This window comes from Paramormyrops kingsleyae, chromosome 16 (assembly GCF_048594095.1).
Source record: "Paramormyrops kingsleyae isolate MSU_618 chromosome 16, PKINGS_0.4, whole genome shotgun sequence".
Classification (NCBI taxonomy): Eukaryota; Metazoa; Chordata; class Actinopteri; order Osteoglossiformes; family Mormyridae; genus Paramormyrops; species Paramormyrops kingsleyae.
Genome location: NC_132812.1, coordinates 33,308,390 through 33,327,711, shown reverse-complemented (window position 1 = coordinate 33,327,711; position 19,322 = coordinate 33,308,390). Strand labels below are relative to the sequence as shown.

At 44.3% G+C, this 19,322-nt stretch overlaps 1 protein-coding gene across 5 annotated transcripts in view; it reads right to left on the bottom strand.

Moving 5' to 3' along the window:
• Positions 1 to 19,322, bottom strand: part of LOC111843647 (unconventional myosin-XVI-like) — a 118,346-nt gene that overhangs the window by 45,899 nt on the left and 53,125 nt on the right. For all 5 annotated transcript variants that reach the window (XM_072700900.1, XM_072700897.1, XM_072700896.1 and 2 more), the window contains 12 exons: positions 18,154 to 18,264; positions 17,243 to 17,308; positions 15,648 to 15,775; positions 14,413 to 14,518; positions 13,769 to 13,880; positions 12,837 to 12,984; positions 10,513 to 10,630; positions 8,188 to 8,305; positions 7,191 to 7,262; positions 5,746 to 5,887; positions 4,439 to 4,511; positions 166 to 318 (listed from right to left, as the gene is read on the bottom strand). In XM_072700900.1, coding sequence (XP_072557001.1) covers positions 166 to 318; positions 4,439 to 4,511; positions 5,746 to 5,887; positions 7,191 to 7,262; positions 8,188 to 8,305; positions 10,513 to 10,630; positions 12,837 to 12,984; positions 13,769 to 13,880; positions 14,413 to 14,518; positions 15,648 to 15,775; positions 17,243 to 17,308; positions 18,154 to 18,264 — 1,347 coding nt within the window. The remainder of the gene's footprint in view (positions 1 to 165; positions 319 to 4,438; positions 4,512 to 5,745; positions 5,888 to 7,190; positions 7,263 to 8,187; positions 8,306 to 10,512; positions 10,631 to 12,836; positions 12,985 to 13,768; positions 13,881 to 14,412; positions 14,519 to 15,647; positions 15,776 to 17,242; positions 17,309 to 18,153; positions 18,265 to 19,322) is intronic.

The window sequence follows — 19,322 nt, the reverse complement described above, 5'->3', positions numbered from 1 at the left end:
CACTAACGACCTATGATAAAAACTTCTCCTCGTATGACATATAAAATGTGGAGAACAATAATGTTTGTGGAGGATCAGTGAGACCAGAGCCTGACTGACATGCTCTTGCATCTTTAGTCATGCGAGTAAAGAGAAGTGTTCTTGGTGTGCTCCCGATTCTAGTACCTGGAAAAAGAAATCTAGAATGGAGGACTGGTTTCGAGGATGGTACGAAGTTTCCATAGCAACTCCTTCCTGTAGACAGTCCCTCTGCTCGTCCATGAAAAGTACTTCCGTCACATATTGGTGGATCTTCTCATCGGTCATGTTGACACAGAGCTATAGAGATACACACAAACACTGGTATTAAATATTAAACATTGGTAGCTTAAACATCAAAGCAAGGTTTTATCCATGACATTTTGCACATTTAAGATTTTAAACACAATCATTGCAGTAGCTCAGAGAGTCCAAAACTAAACACGGTTGCAAACCCAATATAAATATCGGAAACAAATCCACAGATTTCAACACATAAAAAGCATTTTACAGCCATCTAAACACAGATATTCTGCATATTTTATTCAGTCGAAATCTGTGGCAGGTGCTTGTATTTTCATGGTGTATGTAATTTAACGCCGCAATATCTGAAACACCATTTACTTGTTATTCATTAATTGTCGGGGAAAAAGAAACTTATAACATCTGGGACCACTACAGCACAGATTTATGGTGTGCTGTGGTGCTGCATTAGGAGAACAAACTAATACCTCTCTCATAACCACAAACCAGTACAGAACAGTATTTACAAAATGGTTTCCGCCATCATGTAATTTCGGTAAAAAAAAAAAGACCAAAAAAATCACATCATTATTGCTATTTTGTTTTATGTGGAAGCCACTATTCAGTCACAGCCCACTTTGGGCCTTGTGAGATCATTAAGTGTTCAAGGAGGATAACCTTACTTCACCTGCTGTTACTTTACCAACCCTGTCATGTTTATAGGTTATTGGAGACGTACAAATGAGGAGGGAGGGGAGTTTTAGGAGGGGCTGGGGGGGGGGGGTGATGTAATGGAGCTTTTATTAGTGCACATAAAGTCCCCCGTCTGGGGGAGAGTAAGCCCCTGAGGACACTTCCCCTATTTATTTATTTGTTTTTCAAAACAACCGCTCCTCTGGGACCTTAAGGCACTCTAGAGTGGTTACCCGCTGTTAAGCTTAGTGTTACACACACACCTGCAACTGCTTGCCAAGTCTGTCTGCCTTCTGCTCAGAATACACTCTCTTCCAATACGTGCGTGGTCCCCCACGTCAGCAACTATTACAGGTTCTGATGAAACATCCCAACAGTGACACCTCCAGCTTCATCTGCTCATCCCCCCATCACCTACAGCCACTCGTTTTTCTTTTTCTTCAAATTTCACAGAAAACCAGGATAGTTATTCCTTAGCAAAACACTGCACCACACAGCAAAACCACTGTTTTATTTTATGGACTAGAAACTAGCACCTCAATCACATGCAATCGTTTACACATTTCCCTCGATGGAGTAGAAAGGCATCATATAGGATCTAATGAGCACATACTTAAGGGTGTAGATCCTAACTACTAATATAAACTTATGGTCTCTGCTTTAATTTTTTTTTTTTTTTTTTTTTTTTTTTTTTTTTATTGCCCACCACCAGAATTATCTCTGCTTTAATAAGCGAAACATAGTATTTGGTCTCTCTGTAAATATACATATTTGACCATTAGCCAAAGTCATTTACATCATTTATATATATTTTATTGACACTTTACAGCCTTGCGTTACCTATTGAGATGGGATTAATAAGACCATAGACTCCAGTTAGTGAAGAAGTTATTGGTAAGAAACACAATAGATAGTGGTTTGTGTAGGACATTGGTAATGAATGCAAAGAGTGGATTTATCCACTACAGGAAAGAGTTGTAAGGGTTCCATCACTAACATAAAAGACTGGGTTCACTAATGCTGCGGCTCACTAAAAAGACCTATTTGAGTTATTCCCCAATGATGCAAAATTCACACTTATCCACTCAAGTTGTCATAGCCTAACCATGTTGAATCTGTCCGTGTTTCTCTGGTGACTTATTATGGTATATTGAGGATAAAACAGTGACTGAGCAGGGAAGGGGGTATGGTTCGAGAAACTTTGAGAAGAAACTTGATCCAAGTCTTAAATGAGGGACTGATTTTGTACTGTTAAGTAAGGCTACAAAGACATGGGTGAATCTGATGTTGCATGATGATTGGCTAATTCCAGCCAATTGAGTAAACACTACATTTTGAACTCACTTCAGGTGCACTGCTTTTTATGCGAGTGTAAGGGCCTTTTTAAATGTCCTAAGCTTTTTATATGTTCTTGGAAGGGGGCATTCAATCCTCCATCACCAGTCACGCAAAACCATCTTGGAGATTGACATCACCTCCTCTCTCTCTGCTTAGCGATCCACAGGGGAGCTTGTGTCAGCATTTCTCTCCTTCAGACAGCCTGTGATTTAGAGCACTGCCATACTGCTGCTGGTAAGATGTTCAGGAAGCACCCACACAAGCACTATCGTGTGTCTCAGCTACAGGAAGTGGGTGCTAAAGAGAGACGCGGTGAACATACACGTCACGGGAGGAAATGATTAAAAGGCCATAGATCCCCGGTAAGAAAAATGAAGGCAATGATGATCCTGCTAGTATCCTCAGGCACCTACTCCAGCCCTGCGGGCTGGGATCCGAGCTTATCATCCTCCTAGCTCTTCTTAGAGTGGATTTAAATGATGAAACAAAGAACATACTGACTCCCTCTCCACTTCAGAACAGAATTACAAAGAGTCGAATATGTAATCTGGGTTTATTCTTGCTTATTCTGGTTTTATGTGAAAGTCATAGCAAGGCACTTTTATTCCGAGGAAAATCCAAAAAAGCACACAGAGCGCTGGGTCTCCACAGGGACTCACCCACAACTCGGCAGGACTGACAGTAACTCTCTAAGTCTTCTGCACATGGACACTTCCTGGGAACTAAGTGAAATATCGTGTGCATATTCTCCAAGTTTCTCTTTTCTTCTGTTTTTTGGGAGGTGGTTGTGAGCAGGGAGTGGGGAGGGATTGGCTATTTTGCACAGGGACCCAACCAGTCACAGTTCCTTCTTAAGAATTAAGAAACCACTGGTATCTGCAAGGCACTATTGAGTGTGGTCTGCAAGGCACTATTGAGTGTGGTCTGCAAGGCACTATTGAGTGTGGAGCAGATCCGACAGTTTGTGCATTTCCTAGATGGCCTGTGCGAAATTCTTTGTAGCCTCCGAGCCCAGCTGTGGGAAAAAAAATCACTCACTCAGCACTTGAGCATTCCTACTGAAGGAGGTGACCACATTCCCAACAGGCTGTCAAGACCACATCAAGGTCTGTCTCTCAGGCAGGGCAATGCTCAGACGTCTTCCGAAAGCGCAATTACATGCTTTGTTGCAAAGAAGACTATGGATATAATTCTTAGAAATATAACCGTAGGCTTTGCTGTGAAGGTTTCTGGGTAGGATGTGTTTGAGCAGAATTACATGCTTTTAAAAACGTGTGTTTATGTGGTGCTGAAATTGCTAACAGAGCACTAATCTGGACATTAAATTAAACAGGGTGACTAAAAAAGATTAAGGAACTGCACACACTTTTGAATCATCGCAAACCCAGCGAGCTGAAAAAACCTCAAAAGTAGGTTTGTAGTAAACAAGCTAAAATATTTTAGTGCTCCTATATATATATCTGTGATGAAATGATGATTTTGAGCTGGTGAGACACAGAATTTTGGAGGTTTAGAGGTTTGGAGGTTATAATGATTCAGTTTTTAATTAAATAGCTTCCTGGTTCCATACATCTATCTATTTTGTGTAACCGTTTGTCCTATTCACGGTCGCAGGGGCCAGAGCCCATCCTGGAGGCTATGGGCGCAAGGCAGGGAACAACCCAGCATGGGGCGCCAACCCATCACGGGGCAGTTTCCTGGTTGTTTAGTAGATACTTCTTCCTAAAGCAATATAGAAGGCTTAGAATTGCACACTTTCATGCACAATTACACAACTGGCAATTTAATGAAGCAGCTCAGGTTAATCATCTTGCTTAAGGTTACAAGAACAGTAGACTATTTCATAACTGACAATACTGCCATCTGAGAAGCGAAACTAAGGATATGAATCTCACTATGGTAAAGGTGTTCAAACATTAGAACAGAAGTAGTATCGATAGGAAAACGAGTAGAGGAGCATAGAGAGCATTACGGATCACAACACTTCTGAACAAGGTTTTTAAAAGTAATGAAGGTTCATTAGATGGAAAAAACATGGGTGACAAAAAATAAAAGTTCTTTACTTTTTTTTTCCTTCTGATCTTTTGCGGTTATTTAATTACAGAACAGCTGTGGATAATCAGTGTTCGGGGAGGGGGGTCTTTACCTGTTCAAAACTATTCTTCTGGAAATCTTCAAAACCGAAAATGTCCAAAATATCAATTTCGAGTCCAGAATTACTGGAAAAGAAGGATGCAAAAAAAAAAACTTAAAACAGTATCAGCACATGAGTCAGAAAGAAATGCAGCTTTATTATTTATTGGGTGGGAGCTGATATGGGAAACGCAGCAAGAGGGCGGAGAGAACAGAGAGTCCGTGAGACACTACCTTGGGGCACATGGATTCAGAGCATCATACATCTATATATCAGATTCTGCATCACCAGAAACCAATGGCTTCAAATCATACCAAACACAACGTGTCAATTGTTAATTAAAAATCAGTTCGAAGTAGCCAGTCCTTGTTCTTTAAAAATGCTAAACTTAAACACATTCATATATAATGATACAGAAGTATATTGTGCATGAATTATTGTAAAATAATAATCGCATAAAAATGATATGGTTGTGTTCTTTTGTGTTGTCATGCTCATGTTTGGATCGATATAGGTCTATTGGCGCATGTGCACCGCTGCGCGCAACATTTGTATATTTTAACCACTTCCGAGGATAGTGGGGGTCACGAGTCACTGGCACGGTTATTTTGGGGGTCGTGAGCTGAAAAGTTTGGGAACCCCTGCTGTAAATAATAATAATAGTAATAGTAATAATAATAATAATATATTTTGATAGCTAATTCTCCCCACGTGTACTTTGTTCACATTCAGCTTAAGACATTGCTTAATAGCTTTTCTTATTTCTTATTTTAAAAAATGCTGTAACCAAATTCGTAATGCATTCACATTTAGCTTTTTGCGTAACAGGCATTAAGGAAAATGACTTTACTCGCCCTCTTCTAAGTCTACAGACAGAGGGGTAAGGAATCCTGTGTATTCATTTTAACATGGGCCGTGACGCATCGCACTGAACAGTCCGCAACGTTCCGACAAAATAGCTTATCGATATATAAAAATGTGCCCGGGGTCTTATGGGATTATGGAGGTCTTTAACCCTTATGACAGCTGTCTATATGAGCTGCCAATGCACACAAACAAATAAGACAGGCCTCCCCACAACTGCATCTGCCGGTCTCCTTGGAATTTTCCTTGGGCTCACTAGAAATGCCAACTGGATAGGGAATGTCGCTCTCAGAGAGAGCATACAGTCCATAATCTCTATGACAATGACTATGGGCTGGCATCATGACTCTTAGGTTCATCAGCCGCACCAGGAAAGTAGACTTCCGCCGACTGAACTGCACGTGGTCTGTACTCTCATAGGCAAAGGAGAATAAATCAGCCTTTCTGTTTGGTACCTTTTGTCCCTCTCTTGATCCTGCAGGTGACGGTTGATGATATTCACCAGGAAGTTGAAGAGATGATTGTATAAAGACTTAGCCAGGTAATCCCTGTAGCTGCTGGACATCTCCACCGTGTGTTGCCTTGTGATGACATCACCTGGGGAACGGATGAAGATAAACAGGAAATGTGAAGTAGGATGAACTGCACCAGGGCCTCGGTGATAGAGGTTCTCAACAAATCAAAATAAGTCTTGATTATTACGGCTTATTCCCCTGTTAGGATCAAACAAAAATGATGTTCTTATAAGATAAGCAGGCAGTACGTCAACACTGATGTGCAATTTCGTTCAATTTTAGGATGCAGGTTGGTTGACACAAGCTGAGATCCTGCAGTTGGCACTATAAGTAATAAATCCAGCCTTTTTTATAACCAGAAGTTTACAAAGCAAACACTGGGCAGTACAGATGTGTTATGGGCATTTATAAACTGGATCCTGAGTGCACACTCTCACCCAGCCAAAGGAGTCACCGTGTTCCATAGGCTGTTACTTTACTGCAGGTGTTACGTCACATCGACTGGGTGGGACGGAAAGAGTACGCGAGTAACCATGGCTACATCGCACTTGCACAGGGGAAAGTTCAACTGCGGGTAATAAGGCCGTAATTAAGGCACGTGAAGGACGGGGGAGCATTTCAGCAAGAAGAGGTGCTTCTAACGAGTGAGAAAGAACGTCACAGGCATGCTGACGGCAGGAAGAGAGGAAGACTGGTCTGGGCTTAAAAGGAGGATAAAACGTACAAGCAACTGAAAGTCACAAAGATGGCAACGTGACAGAAACGTTTGACGGCACCTATGAGAAGCCCCAGCTGTCCCCTAACATACAGATCATGGGTGATTATTTAATTATTATTTATCATTATAAATTTTTATACTGCTAACTCTAGGTGCCATATTTATTGTCATTCTTATGCCAATTGGTTATGACTCTGTGTTACCTGCTACTCTATGTCATGTTATTTTTTTGAATGTGACCCATTACACCATAACAAATTCCTTGTATCCGGGCTGTACAGGGTGAATATAGCTGATTTTGATTCTGATATCATGCTTGTATCCGGGCTGTACAGGGTGAATATAGCTGATTTTGATTCTGATATCATGCTTGTATCCGGGCTGTACAGGGTGAATATAGCTGATTTTGATTCTGATATCATTCATGAGGGGGCCGAGCTTGGAAAGAGGAGTGATCTGTTTTGGTGCAGATGTCTGTATGGATCTTTCTGCATCAACTCAGGCTGACGGTCGTTTGATGCTGGAGAATCTCTTGGCCTGCTGCTTCATGGCTTCGGTGAATTCGTCCACTTCTCCTTTTCCTTTCCCCCACCCGTGTTAGACCATCGCCGCGGGCATCGTTTGCTCAGCTCGCGCCACGTAACAGGGGAAGCGACGTGCCGGTTACCTTTAATGTATGTCACGTCTGATGTCAGGGCGGAGCTCAAGTCCTCGGGGCTCACCTGCAGCATGTCTGACACTGAAGAGAGGGATAATGTTAATCCCATGACTCTGACACTCACTCAGAGTTAGCTCTCGCTATTCGTCATCTCCAGGTGCTCCTTAATTACCCATTTTCATCTATGTATTAAACATGTTAATCCAAGAGCAAAGTTCCAAAGCTCCCTCAGTCTATTTTTTGTTTCTTTTAAGACAGTATTGTGAGCCAAAACTCACTCAGTCCTTATGTCATTCAGCATTCAACTTTCCTTAAATTTCCTTAAACTATCCCATGGACTGTGTGAGTTTTAGAAATGTGTTCTTCAATTACACTCTACTTAGAGCCACGTATGAACATAAACAGATTGCACACTTCAAAACGTGGTCCCCTACTGTCCATTACCTGTAACGCACTGAATTACAGGCGATTGATTTCACGATGCCTATTTATCAATCTAGTAAAAACATTTAATATTCCCAGAGTGCTGCCTGTTGGTGAGGCTGCATCACCGTCGGCCTCCCCTTTATCGGACGTCAGCGGCGATGACTTATCGCGGCCCCGGCAACAGCTGCCCCCGTGAGTTTCCACTCGGAACAGAATGAGCAACACCGTAGCAGCCTGTGATGTCACTTGTTTACCATCTTCCAGGTCAGCGCTTACTGTAATGCAGGCGCGTTACATAAAGTAATAAATTATTATTTGAAGCTAGCAGGGTTTGTGAGTAATGCCGCGTGGAATGAGTCAGGCATCCCAGAGAACATGTGACCGCTTTCCTGCACAAATCCGCGGGAGTGAGTGGCAGCTTTTGCTCAGAGCAGCTGCCGCGGGAGATGTTAGGGCGGCTGAGTAAAGACCATGTCTGCAAGACCCCCCCCCCCCCCCCCATCCCTATCCCAAGCCACCCGCAGCACCAGACAGTGGGACCCCTGAGGGGTGAACAGCGGCCGCCCTGCATGGCTCTGACCTCGTTCCAGCATGCAGGAATCCAACACGGATGCTCCGTCCTCATCCGGCGCCCCAGTGAAGCACAGGTCCCCTAAGTGCAGGATCGCTGAGAGAAGCACAAACAGGTTCTCCACATCCTAAAAACACATGACACAAGTCTATGATTCAGCGTATCTCTGCCCCCCTCCCCCAGTTAAGATAAAGGTAGGGAAAGCTAATGTCTAACAGGTAAAACCTCGTGACACCACGTGATGTTGACATGATAGGGATTTGGACTAGGAGACAGCAGGTGGATTTAAAAACAAGTGCATTTCTAATAGGTGATCTGGTGAACACCCAGGCTGTTCCTGCTATGGGATCATGAGATAAGATTAGGATCATAAGGACACTGGAGGTGATTCCAGAGAGGGTTAACACCCCGCGGCCTGGCTGCAGGTCAGAGGCTTCACTAGTAGCACATGATCATGTTTGAGCTGAGGCATCCAGCAGAGCCCAGGCTCCAGAACATTCCGTCACTGTGGTGTCAGGACCTCCAGAAGGCCCTCTCATGTTCACCATTTCATCGTTCATACGTATCCTGAGTGTCTACTCATCTGTGTGTATCTAATGCCTGCTTCTCATTGTCATGGTGCATCTGCGTACACTAGGTAGAGTATATGAACCATGGCAGGATAATTTGCTGCTCTGGGATTATGGAAGTGGATTTCATCTGGCAGACGTGCGGGTCTCCTCTCCTAGTTATGTCTCCTCAATATCCAGGACAGGCCTGCCCTGCCAACCCCGCAGTGAATTCCCCAACACTGCACCTGCTTGCAACTGACAAACCTTCTTCTCATTTATCACCCCAGAAAAAGCCGTTGGAAAACACAAGTGTCACCTCAGCACTTAAAGTGAGACATCCCATTTTAACGATAATCCTTTAACAGAGAGGTGAAACCCTCGCCTCCCGCCCTGCCCCCCCCCCCCCACCCATCGCTACAGATGTCCTTGACCACAACGAAGGGCAGGTAATGGAATTCCCCATTATTCAACGTTCCCGTCTACGGCGACGCTTTATGGAATTTGAAGAGATCCAACTTAGATAAGCAGGAACATTTGTCTAAGTCGACAGTTAGTGTAATGAACAAAGAGGGTAAAAAAGTTTAAGATGGAATGAATGTAAACCACATCCAGAAACCACCCGCGGCCTTCCTGAGCCTAAGGTACAGATATTAATGGTAATAACACTGAAGAATTTTGAATGAGAAGGTGATTCCAAGGTCACTACAGAGAGGTGTTCTCCACAAGGGTTAAATAAAATCTCAGAAGAACGACTGTCTGTCTATCATCATTTGCAAGCTGAAATACCAAATAATGTTATTCTGATTATTGACTGAAGAAAGGTAACACCACAAGTAAAGGCATTAGCATTAGAAAGATGTGGAAATGGAAATGCTGGACATGGCAAGTGAGGAGCAATGGCCAGGGTCTAGAAGAGAGGATTATGGGTAAATAAGATCAAATAAGGGAATGGGCATTGGATTCATGGTATCGGGGCACATTGTGTAGAGGATTACAGTACTGGTGAAATTCAGAGGCAGTGCCCATATTTGAGCAGGTGCGTCCACAGCCTGCATCTTTGGTAATGAGCACCTGTGGTGACTACACACGGAAACAGAATATATCCAGAAAAGATAAACCAAGGACACCTTGCATGACCCTCACACGTGATGAAGGGTGGGAACCCCAGGTGACGGGCAGCTCCGGGAAACCTCTGCACCTGGGCTTCAAAGCGTAGTGGGGCAGGTGATGCCACGCCCACCTGGTAATTGGTGTGTTCTGAAGGAGCGCCGCGCAGGAGGTGTCCGTGCGTGTGTTTTTTCAGCCCGCTCGCTGTCACTAAGTGCTGACTGAGGGAAAAAAATACTGAACGCGGGCGGCCATTGCGTAATCAGGCTCGTCGAACACCTCCCCCCCCCACCCCCAATCACAGGCTTCCAACTCCAGAAGATCACACGTCAGATCACCGCTACAGTCTGCACCAGTGGTTTTGAAAATTGGTGCTTAGCAACTATGCCGTTATTATTTTTTTTTAATGATATTAACCATAAGACAACTGCAACAGTCAAAACGTGCCCGTCAGGGAATATGCATGGACAGAGGGGGGTTTGTTAACTGTGCGGGTCCGTGCTGAGCATGGGGGTGTGGGACCGAGCGCACGTGGGACTGTGCGTGACTGCAAGTGGCCGAAACCACGCCGACGTCTGTGCATCCCGCATGTGCGCATTGGGTGGGAGAGTGTGAGTGCGTGTGTGACCACGCTGCCCCCCCCTCCCCCAGTGACGCCCCATGCCCCCATACCCACCGGGATACTGAAGCCCACACCCTGTAGAGCTTGTCTCAGGGATGCCAGCCTTTCCCGGCTTTGCTCGCTAGGTGCAGCCTCCTCCGCCATGTCTCCTGGTGTGCCCTGACTCAGGTACCTGCAGAGCAGCAGAGAGGCAGTCAGCAGCCACTCTCGCCATCAGGTGTAGCAGGGGGTCACCGGACCCCGACATCAGGCGCTCAGGTTGGGGCGAGGTCTCCAGGAGAGTCAGGAACGGTGAAGCGTGAGTTCTTGCTTCCTTTCTTTTTTTCCGCTCAGATTGACTATGCGATTATGGATGAAAAGGCCATCTCCCGTGATCCTCTGTAAGCGTGCGGGCGTGTAAACGTCTGTCTGGGTCACCGTTTGGCCATGACCACAATCAGCAACGTGGACAGGAACTAAAATTACCTCCCCCACCCCTGGTCAGCAAAGTCTGCCGAGTGGGTACCCCCCACCCCGATTGGCAAAATCTACTGGGGGACACCCCATGAAATTTATTTCTGGCTAGGGGCCTGACCACTGTGCAGTGTACGTTTATTTGCTGTGGCCTAGTGTGGGCCTCTGATGGGTTTCCTGCAGCCTTGACTGAGGTGCCTGCACCACTGTGGAAGTAAAGGGGCCGCACCTGCTGCTGCTTCCCATTCAGGCTGCCATCCTCTGGCTGGGAGGGGCCCGGTGTGAGCCTGTAAGTGCTAAGCTGCCCTAATGAATCCTCAGAGTCATCCCGGTTCCGATCTTCCTCTCCTGATCTCCCTGTCCTGATCTCCCTATCCCGATCTCTCTGTCCTTGATCTCCCTGTCCATGATTTCTGTGTCCTGATCTCCCTGTCCTTGATCTCCCTGTCCATGACCTCCCTGTTCTGATCTTCTTGTCTATGACCTCCGTGTCCTGATCTCCCTATCCCGATCTTTCTGTACTTGATCTCTCTGTCCTGATCTCACTGTCCTTGATCTCCCTGTCCATGATCTCCCTGTCCTGATCTCCTTGTCCATGATCTCACTGTCCTTGATCTCCCTGTCCATGATCTCACTGTCCATGATTTCTGTGTCCCGATCTCCCTGTCCTTGATCTCCCTGTCCATGACCTCCTTGTCCTGATCTCCCTGTCCTTGATCTCCCTGTCCGTGATCTCCCTGTCCTGATCTCCCTGTCCATGATCTCCCTGTCCTGATCTCCCTGTCCTGATCTCCCTGTCCTGATCTCACTGTCCATGATTTCTGTGCCCCGATCTCCCTGTCCTGATCTCCCTGTCTATGATCTCCCTGTCTATGACCTCCTTGTCCTGATCTCCCTGTTCTTGATCTCCCTGTCCTGATCTCCCTGTCCTGATCTCCCTGTCCATGATCTCCCTGTCCTGATTTCCCTGTCCATGACCTCCCTGTCCTGATCTCCCTATCCTGATCTCCCTGTCCTGATCTCACTGTCCATGATTTCTGTGTCCCGATCTCCCTGTCCTGATCTCCCTGTCCTTGATCTCCCTGTCCATGACCTCCTTGTCCTGATCTCCCTGTCCTTGATCTCCCTGTCCATGATTTCCCTGTCCCAATCTCTATGTCCCCAATCTAGGTCACCAAAAATGTACCTGATGTTTATATAACACCCTCAAGCAAACACTTGAACAGCAGGTGAACTTTTGAACCCGCGGCCATCGTGTCACCGCTGAAATGCAGTCAGTGTGAAATTCCTTGCCCAGACAGCTACTCAGCATTCATACAGAAACCGGGAATAGAACAGTATTTTTTCATGGAACAGCTGAAACATTCATATGAATGAACCAAAAGGTAAAAACGAGAGAGAAATAAAGAGTTTTGAGACACTTAGCAAGCAGCCGCATCAATTCATCAACTCACAATTTACCAAGGTTGTGCAATATTCCAGCGGTATATGTACTCTCATGTTAAGGTGTACCTTTACTAAGCTGTTGATAATACACAATGAGCTTGTGTTTATCTGTCATAAACTTTTAAGATCTGTGTCTGAGAAGAAACACCTGGGAAATGGAGTGTGTGTGTGTGTGTGTGTGTGTGTGGGGGGGGGGGGGGGGAATGTATATATACCCCCACAATGTGATAAAAGTCTGTTATCTTGATGTTATGGGAACCATTTTTTGGTCCCTACAAGGGGAAATTGAATTTAATAAAATTTTTGCATGCAATCAAAAAACTAAAAATGCCAAAAGTCTTTTGACTTGTTTGGTTACTTAAGGTTAAGGTTAGGACTGGGTGGGGGTTAAGGTTGTCATTGCTGGGATTAGGGTTTTTCCAAAGGAAATGAATCGATGATCCCCACATAGATATGAATACAACCATATGTGTACTGACCTGTGTGTGAGTACACTGTTGAGATAGAGACGGCTCTTCTCCTCTGAGGACATGCCCTCTGCTATCAGGTAGAAGATATTAAAGTTTCTCTGATATTGTGGTGGAGAGATGAGCCGTGACTTCTCAAAGAGGTATATATATAGCCTGCCTGAAAGAAAACACACAGAGGGCCATTAGCATTAAAATAAAACACACATACAGCTCAAATAACTTAGAGAAGGCACTTAACAATACTGACTTTCAACTCCCAAACCGATGATGGCCCATCATGCAAAGCTATATGTTTCGCTTTGGACTGTTTCCTTTATATGTAGCTCATTACATTCAGTTGTCATTTAGAGTCAGAGAGTAAATTAGAGTTACACAGCATTCCTGCTGGTCAGGGAAGGGAAGCAGTTTTAGAAGAAATTTTAAAAAGTTAAGCTTTGGCTCCCCCTATTGGCCATTTTAGTGACTTGCAAAATCAGCTCGTCTATACACTACTTATAACCAAGCATGCAGGTTAGGGTAGCAGGGAGGAGAGAACCTATCCTAGGTGGCGCAGATTACAAGGCTGGGGTACAGCCTCCTAGCCCCCTACTGGACAATATGCACATTTTTGCAAAAAGTGTGACCTGTCTGGGTCGACAAACACTGCGAAAGAGCACAGAGGCACTACGGGCGATTCAGAAACACCAGTTAGCCTAACCAAACTCATACTCACAGGGGGAATGTGGATTCACCCCCACCCCCCAGGAGGTGTGCGGATACAGCCCTGAGTCATGACGTCACTCCTAAAGCCGGTTTGTTTACACATGTAATAGTGTCGGCAGTAAACAAGCAAATGCATTTGGAAGTCAAACCTTACTATTCATAGCTGTGCCTTACACCACCGCTATATAGTGTAATATAATCATTTCAAATATTTGTTAAATAAAAAAGATTTAATTTACCTCCAGTCAATGTCTTCTCCTTGTACTGAAGCGAAAGGAACTTAATGAAGCGACTGGAGCTGCCGTTCATTTCGGTTTTCGCATGACTGAATGCTTCAAGAATACAGTTTATCTGAAAATAATAAAAAAGCAAACATAAACTACCAAAAAATTACCCCTTTTATATATCTCCTCACTTGATGTAACAACCAAAAGAAGGAATTAAAAACACATGTACAAGCATATGTAAGAAATCCAGGGTAAAACTAAATATATTATATAAAGTAAAAAAACAGCAAGACAAATTTACCACCAGGAGGCACTATGAGATACATGCTGAAGAGGCAACACCGACTATAGGCTTCATTTCTTCAAAATGAGAACGTGTTTGCCCAGTGTGTTGTCATGATTAGCAGGGCATGTTGCTTGGGACTCTCAGTATACTCATGCAACACTAGTCACCTATAAAATCTCAGTCGTTACATTACAGCTTGCTCTGAAAATACATATTGTAACTTTATTACAGGTTTATAAAGTGGTCACCACTGGGACTGGCTGCAGTTTCATCCAAGACCACAAAATCAAACACAGATTATTGGTGCTGAGCAAGGGAACCCCCTAGTTAAAAGGGGTGGGGGTGGGGGTGGGGAGGGTTACTGACTCACATGCTCCATCTGGGGACCCAGAGCAAAGTCCTCGGGGCCGGAGCGGACAGTCAGGTGCTGCACAATATGCTGAGAGGCCACAGTCTTCCCGGAACCGCTTTCTCCGCTGGAGGAAGAGGATGAGGAAGAGAGGGAGAGAGAGAGAGAGAGAGAGCCAGAACGAGAAGTTTGAAAGAGAGGAGGAAAGAGAGACTTCCAAAATTCTTGACGGCTTGCTAGAGAAACTCTGGCTCTAGTTACAGACAGAATAACCTGTTGCCTATAGCCCCTGAATTACCTATGTTGTGAAGGAAGTGAAATAATCATCAGTTTTATTGGTGGGGGGGTGGAGCTTTGCCTAGGGCCCCTGAAAAGGTAGGGCCAGCTCTGCTTTGGCGGGGTACTCTTCTGTAACCTACAATGCAAATGTGACCAGAGCTGGAAGCCTTCCTTCTTCTCTCACTACGTCTAGACCTTCTTCATATTCCAGTGTTCTAGAACCTACAGTAAATAATGTATTATCTCTGTAGGGAACACATTTACCAAAATAAGCAATATATTGCTCAGCAGTTTAAAAATCCAGCTAAAATAACTCTTTCAGGGTCATGGTCATGTGGATCTAGTTATGGGAGGCATGGAGAGCAAACCAAGACACTCCATTCATTTCTACTGGGAAAACTCTAATCCCACCCTGACGACCCTAACCCTAAGCCCACCCTAACCTCATCCATAAGTAACCAAACAAAACTGGATTCTGCACTCACAGAAAAAGGGTCCCCACAACATCAAAATAACAGGTTTTTGTTGCATCGTGGGGAACATTTAGTCCCCACAATGTAATATAAACATAACCCCCTCCCCAACACACACACACCTGCATATATGGGAGCACATTATTGAATGTGCTTTGGAAAATTTATGTGGATCAGCCACCTAAGCTGCATGTTTTTGGACTGTGGCAGGAAACACACTCAAACTCCACTGCGGTAATATATAGAAGATACAGAAACAGCACTAATTACACTGCAAGTCAAACGTTACTTAACACAAAACAAACAGAGGTGTGAGTATGTCAACAGCTGACGCTCAGCTTTTATTGAGTGTGCATGTTTTTCCTGGCGCTCGGGGAGACAGCGTTCCCCACTAAGCAATCCCGAAAGTTTGATGCTGATTCTGCGCTATTGACAGCCCAGGAATGAGGTGACACAGATGCAGATGAGGTGGAGAGCAAAGGTGAGAAGATCAGCGAGGGGCACCTCAGGACGAAGCACTGTGGCCGTCCTTCCCGCAGCATTGCCCGGAAGGCTCTTTCCGCGGAGGAGAAGATGTGGGGGGGCAGGCTGGGGCAGGGATGTCCCCTGGGGCGGTAGTACAGCTGGCTCACCTGGGTAGTGGCGGGGGGGGGGGGGGCGGGATTGTAATCACAGCTCTATAGGCAACTTCAGAAGCATGGCATGTTTCACACAGAGGGGCTATTTTTTCCTGAAGCCCCTGAGAGAATTGATTCTGTCAGGATGGAAAGCAGAAGCACATTACACAGGAACAGGTGTCATATTGTGGATGAAGGTTTCCATTTTGAGGGTTTCATAGCTGTATTTTACATTGTTTTTTAGAGTTTTTTTTTAACCTTTTCCACTCAAACTTCAATCTGAAGTTTGAATGATGCATAACAATCCACTATAAATAGATCAAAGGTATGTACACAAACACATGTAAGATACGGTATCTCATATTTCCTCATGGTGCTCAACCAACCACATTTCATATTCTCATTTATTCACAACTCTGCTCAGCGCTGCCCCTGATGACAGCACAGTGAAGTGCAGGGAACCACATGAAAGTAAAAGCTTTTAGGGTCAAAATCAAAGCTAGAGATTAAAGCAAACAGGTCTTAAAAGGCTATAGACACTAAACCTAGAAAGACCATTTAGAGGAAAGTTGGGCTTAAAAGAAACGTGGTTGTAAAGAGAATCAGAGTTACAATATGGCATATTAAAATGGGCTGAATGCGATGAATATGCTGATTGATGTAAGATGCATAAAGGAAGCAGGGGGATCAAAGGCAAAGCAGCAGTGTTGGCTGGAACACGCAATGACGACAGAGGAAGCACAGGGAGGTACAGAGAGGAAGCCCCTGGGTAACGGACTGGGAGCAGGAGTAGTACGGACTGGTGTGGGACAGATGCAATACTGGGTGACCTGGGTTATCGGGTGGAAAATGAGCAGATGGTATGAAAGGAAGACATGAGATTCCTGTAAGAAGAAAGTGAACAGGTGGTAGAACATGCTGCTCCTGTGCATTTAATGTATATGCATTGGCCACTCATACTCATGAATCAACACCGGAGCCCCACACTCATAAATCCACACCAGAGTGTCGCACTCAGGGACACCTGCCTGATTCCACATTCACGGCTCCCCACCGGGTTTCCATACTCTTGGGTCCATGTTAAATTGATATACTTGAGGAATGACACCTGAATTTCATGCTTATGGATACGCATCGCAGGGTCTCGCTTTACAGAGAACAGCTACTCTCCGCAGGCTCATTTAAAACTGTTCAGCAGCCATGAAACTACCTAGATGAGGCCAGAACACATCTTACATATATTCCATTACAGGAGAAACAATTTCGCCTGGATTTTTCACTTTTACAACAGAATGGATTGAACTGGAGTCCTTTTGGTCCCAGATAATGAAAATTCCACGCTATAAATTTGACAGATTTCTACATTACTCCTCACAGAGAATTAGTAATAATAAGATCAATTTTCCACCGGGTATTTCTGCATAAAATGCCCCTGAAACCGTATTCATACCCCAAAATAAAGCCACGTAAAGTGCCACTTACCAGTGCTGAATAAATGGGGAGACCTTTGTTGGGATTAAGAATCAGAAGAATGTGACCAATATATGTCTGAAAGAGAAGAAGGTATTCAAGGTATAATTAATCGGTCAGAGCAAATTAACGGATAATATCAAACCCAGTTATTCATCTTTTGTGTATTTTTATCAAAGTTCATGGTGAGATTGACCTTCTAACATCCTCACAGCTGTTCATCATACTGCACTATACAACAGACCAAGAGGTTTGGTGGACATCTGTGCATGCTGGATTTATCACGCTGACATCAGTACAAGTAGTGAGTGGTTTTATGTGCTGTGTGCAACTCTGCTCTCAGCTAGGGGTAGGTCAGTTCATAGCTAAATCAAGGTAAAACGGTAGGTACCACAGGAACTAACAGGGGTAATTACAGTCAGTTAAGTGAGTTACCTGCGTTCCACATAGTGCTTACCCTGGTAATAAAGAACTAGCTACAAGAAATAATGAATCTAAGCTAGATAGAACAAGTAATGTTTACTGGAAAAGAATAATAGACATTTATTTTTTAACCCATTCAGGAAATGATAAATTGAAAAGGCAGCCAAGGAATTATGTTGCGACATTTTGATTTATATGGAACTCAAGGAGAAACGCAACTAATCTCCCCTCCAGTCCAAGGGCCAGTGTGGGACTCATCATTCTTAAGGTGCTTTGAAATGTTGTTTCTGCCACTTCCCGGAGCAGTGGCTTCAATAGATTATTATTTTCTTTTATGCACACAAAGAGGAAAGTGGAATGAGGCAGCGAGCATATATACAAGGGTGGAACAGATTAATATATGACACATTTAATCAGCGAAACTGAGCAGAGGTACTTCCGAGTGTTTAGTAATGTAAATATCACCAAGGGGATGAATCAGTGTGAGTAAAAATACTTACATAGATCTGGTTGTTGCTGAAGCGCTTTTGCATTTCATACAGAAGGCTGCTGTCAGTTAATTCGCTAAGGGAAGCGAGGTCATCGTTCGGAGCTGGAGGCACGAGCTTCACCTGGACACCAGCGTGAGAGTTGGCCGTTGTTTGTACAGTAAGTGATCGCATGTGAGATGATTTGATAGAAAAGCAACAAAGGCAGATAGACATGGCATTTGCTAGCAGAAACCCATTAGCCTGTAAACAATTCATAACGTTGACCTACTACACTAGTGTGATTTAGGTTTCCTGTAAGAATGAAGTTTGAGGAAACTGTGCACTTTGATTATGGGCCCAAACCAATGTCTTCCAACCCGGTCCTTGGGGACCCACAGACGGTCCATGTCTTTGCTCCCTCCCCACTCCCTGCCAGACAGTCCACATTTTTGCTCCCTCTGAAGACAGGGGAGCAGAAATGTGTACTGTCTGCAGGTTCCTCGAGGACTGGATTGGGAAACACTGGTGTAAACCACGGGGCCAGTCCGGGTAACAAGGGGCATTAGGCTGGGAATAAACCAGGATGGGGTGCCAACCCACCACTGGCCACACACAAACCATTCACAGTCTGGTAACTCCAATGAAACAATTCATCTATCATCACAACGAACGTAAAATGCTTCCTGTTACCATTTTTATACTATATAACCAGAGTAATTTGTTTTGATTTTTTTTTTGTAATTTGTTTTGTAATCTTTCCTGCTTGATGTAAATCATTGGAGGAAATATAATCCAGAATATTGCCTTCCGATAACCATTAATGGTGCCTGGAACATGTTCTGCCCATTTTGAGGACACTAGCACATAATGTGCACTGTGTATTCATGTAGGATTCTCTAAAGATTAGGCATATAAAACAGCTCCACAACTTTCTCTCTATACCTAGAAATAAAATTAGTAAAACTTAAACTGAAGCAAAACAAAATATATTGTAGCATGGATGTACCAAAGGCATCATAAAGCTGGATTCTCCAAAAGACTCTTTTATTCTAAACCCTTAACAGGAATATAATTTAAGCAAAGAGAAAAAATAAATCTGCTATACCCCAAAGGAGGAAAAATACAGAGGGGGTCACTTTGACCCCACTCAGCGCTACAATACAAAAACTATTCAGAAATATATATTTTAAATAAATAGC